The sequence below is a fragment of the Myotis brandtii genome, unplaced genomic scaffold (genome assembly GCF_000412655.1).
Source record: "Myotis brandtii unplaced genomic scaffold, ASM41265v1 C42108650, whole genome shotgun sequence".
In the NCBI taxonomy this organism is placed as follows: Eukaryota; Metazoa; Chordata; class Mammalia; order Chiroptera; family Vespertilionidae; genus Myotis; species Myotis brandtii.
Window position 1 is genome coordinate 1 of NW_005318062.1, and position 1,081 is coordinate 1,081.

The 1,081-nt window shown below is 56.7% G+C and overlaps 1 protein-coding gene across 1 annotated transcript; it reads right to left on the reverse strand.

The window, feature by feature from the left end:
• Positions 1-6: 6 nt before the first annotated feature.
• LOC102245548 (UPF0561 protein C2orf68 homolog) lies at positions 7-1,073 on the reverse strand (the record flags this gene model as incomplete). The annotated part of the gene is made up of 2 exons (XM_005852905.2): positions 7-541; positions 900-1,073. Coding segments are annotated over 2 exons (297 nt in total), but the record flags the coding sequence as incomplete, so codon positions are not given.
• Between the last annotated feature and the right edge of the window lie 8 nt (positions 1,074-1,081).

Sequence of the window (1,081 nt, forward strand, 5' to 3'; positions counted from 1 at the left end):
AAAAAAAAAAGACCTAAGAAAACATGAATGAACATGAGCAGAAGCACGGTGGGAAGGAACCCTAAAATAACGTGGTTCACGGAGCTGGGTGGAGCAGCAGTGGCCAGCCATCCCAGGGCATATGAACTCGGTGAGAAAGCAGCATGTTGGCATAAGGCTCATAAAACTTGGCTCTCCCTGGCGTCTCTGCTTCTAGAACACCAAGCTAGCCAAACAAAATTCTCAAAAGTTCCCAATCAGGCTGGTCAATGGGCCAACATACAAGGAAGGTGGCCAGGCATTGTCCCTGCAGCACCCTTTTCTAGCAGCTCTGGGGTGTGTTTGTGTGTCAATTTCAGCCCAGACTGGTCCTGGCACCCCCAAACTAGGGAGCTCCCTGGGCAGCGACCACAGCCTGGAGGGAATGCTTTCGGCCCCGTCAGTCTCGGCTCTGGCGCTTTGCAATCTCCTCCTTGATGCGCAACTTGAGGGCCTCTTGCATGGGTGGATCCAGAGGCGTGTGTGCCGACACCTCCTGGCTCACCCTTCCTGGATCATCGTCCTACGTGGAGGAAGAGTCAGGAAGCTCAGGGTCTGGCCTCTTCTGGAAAGGCCACCTGCCCTGTCCCTAGACTGCGCTCTCAAAGAACTCCATTTGACTCACACGTGCCAGCGCCTGCCATTTCCCAGGTATCCCCTGTGACAGTGACTCTCAACTGAGGGCCATGAGCCCGCCCTGTGGCCCGCTGAGGATCACTGTGTGGCGGGAGCTGTGCTCAAAAGCACTGCCCGGAGTTTGTGCCCCCATGTGGAGCAGACACTCCCCTCTGACCCTGATGGAAACAGTGGCTCGGGGGCTGGCAGTGATTTCTACCAGTTCCTGGGCACCGTCAGGCTGTAGCTGTCTCTGCCAGGCGTACCTGATACACGATAACAGATGTGACCTCGCCGCTGTCCGCCTCATATTCTAGGCAGAAGAGCTGACGGCCAGAAGGCTCTGGCTCGGAGCCGCCGCTACTGCTGCTTTCCCGGGACTCTTCACAGTCTGGGTTGCTTGGGTGGGCAGAGCCATCTGGAAGGATGAACCAGAGTGAGAGGGAAG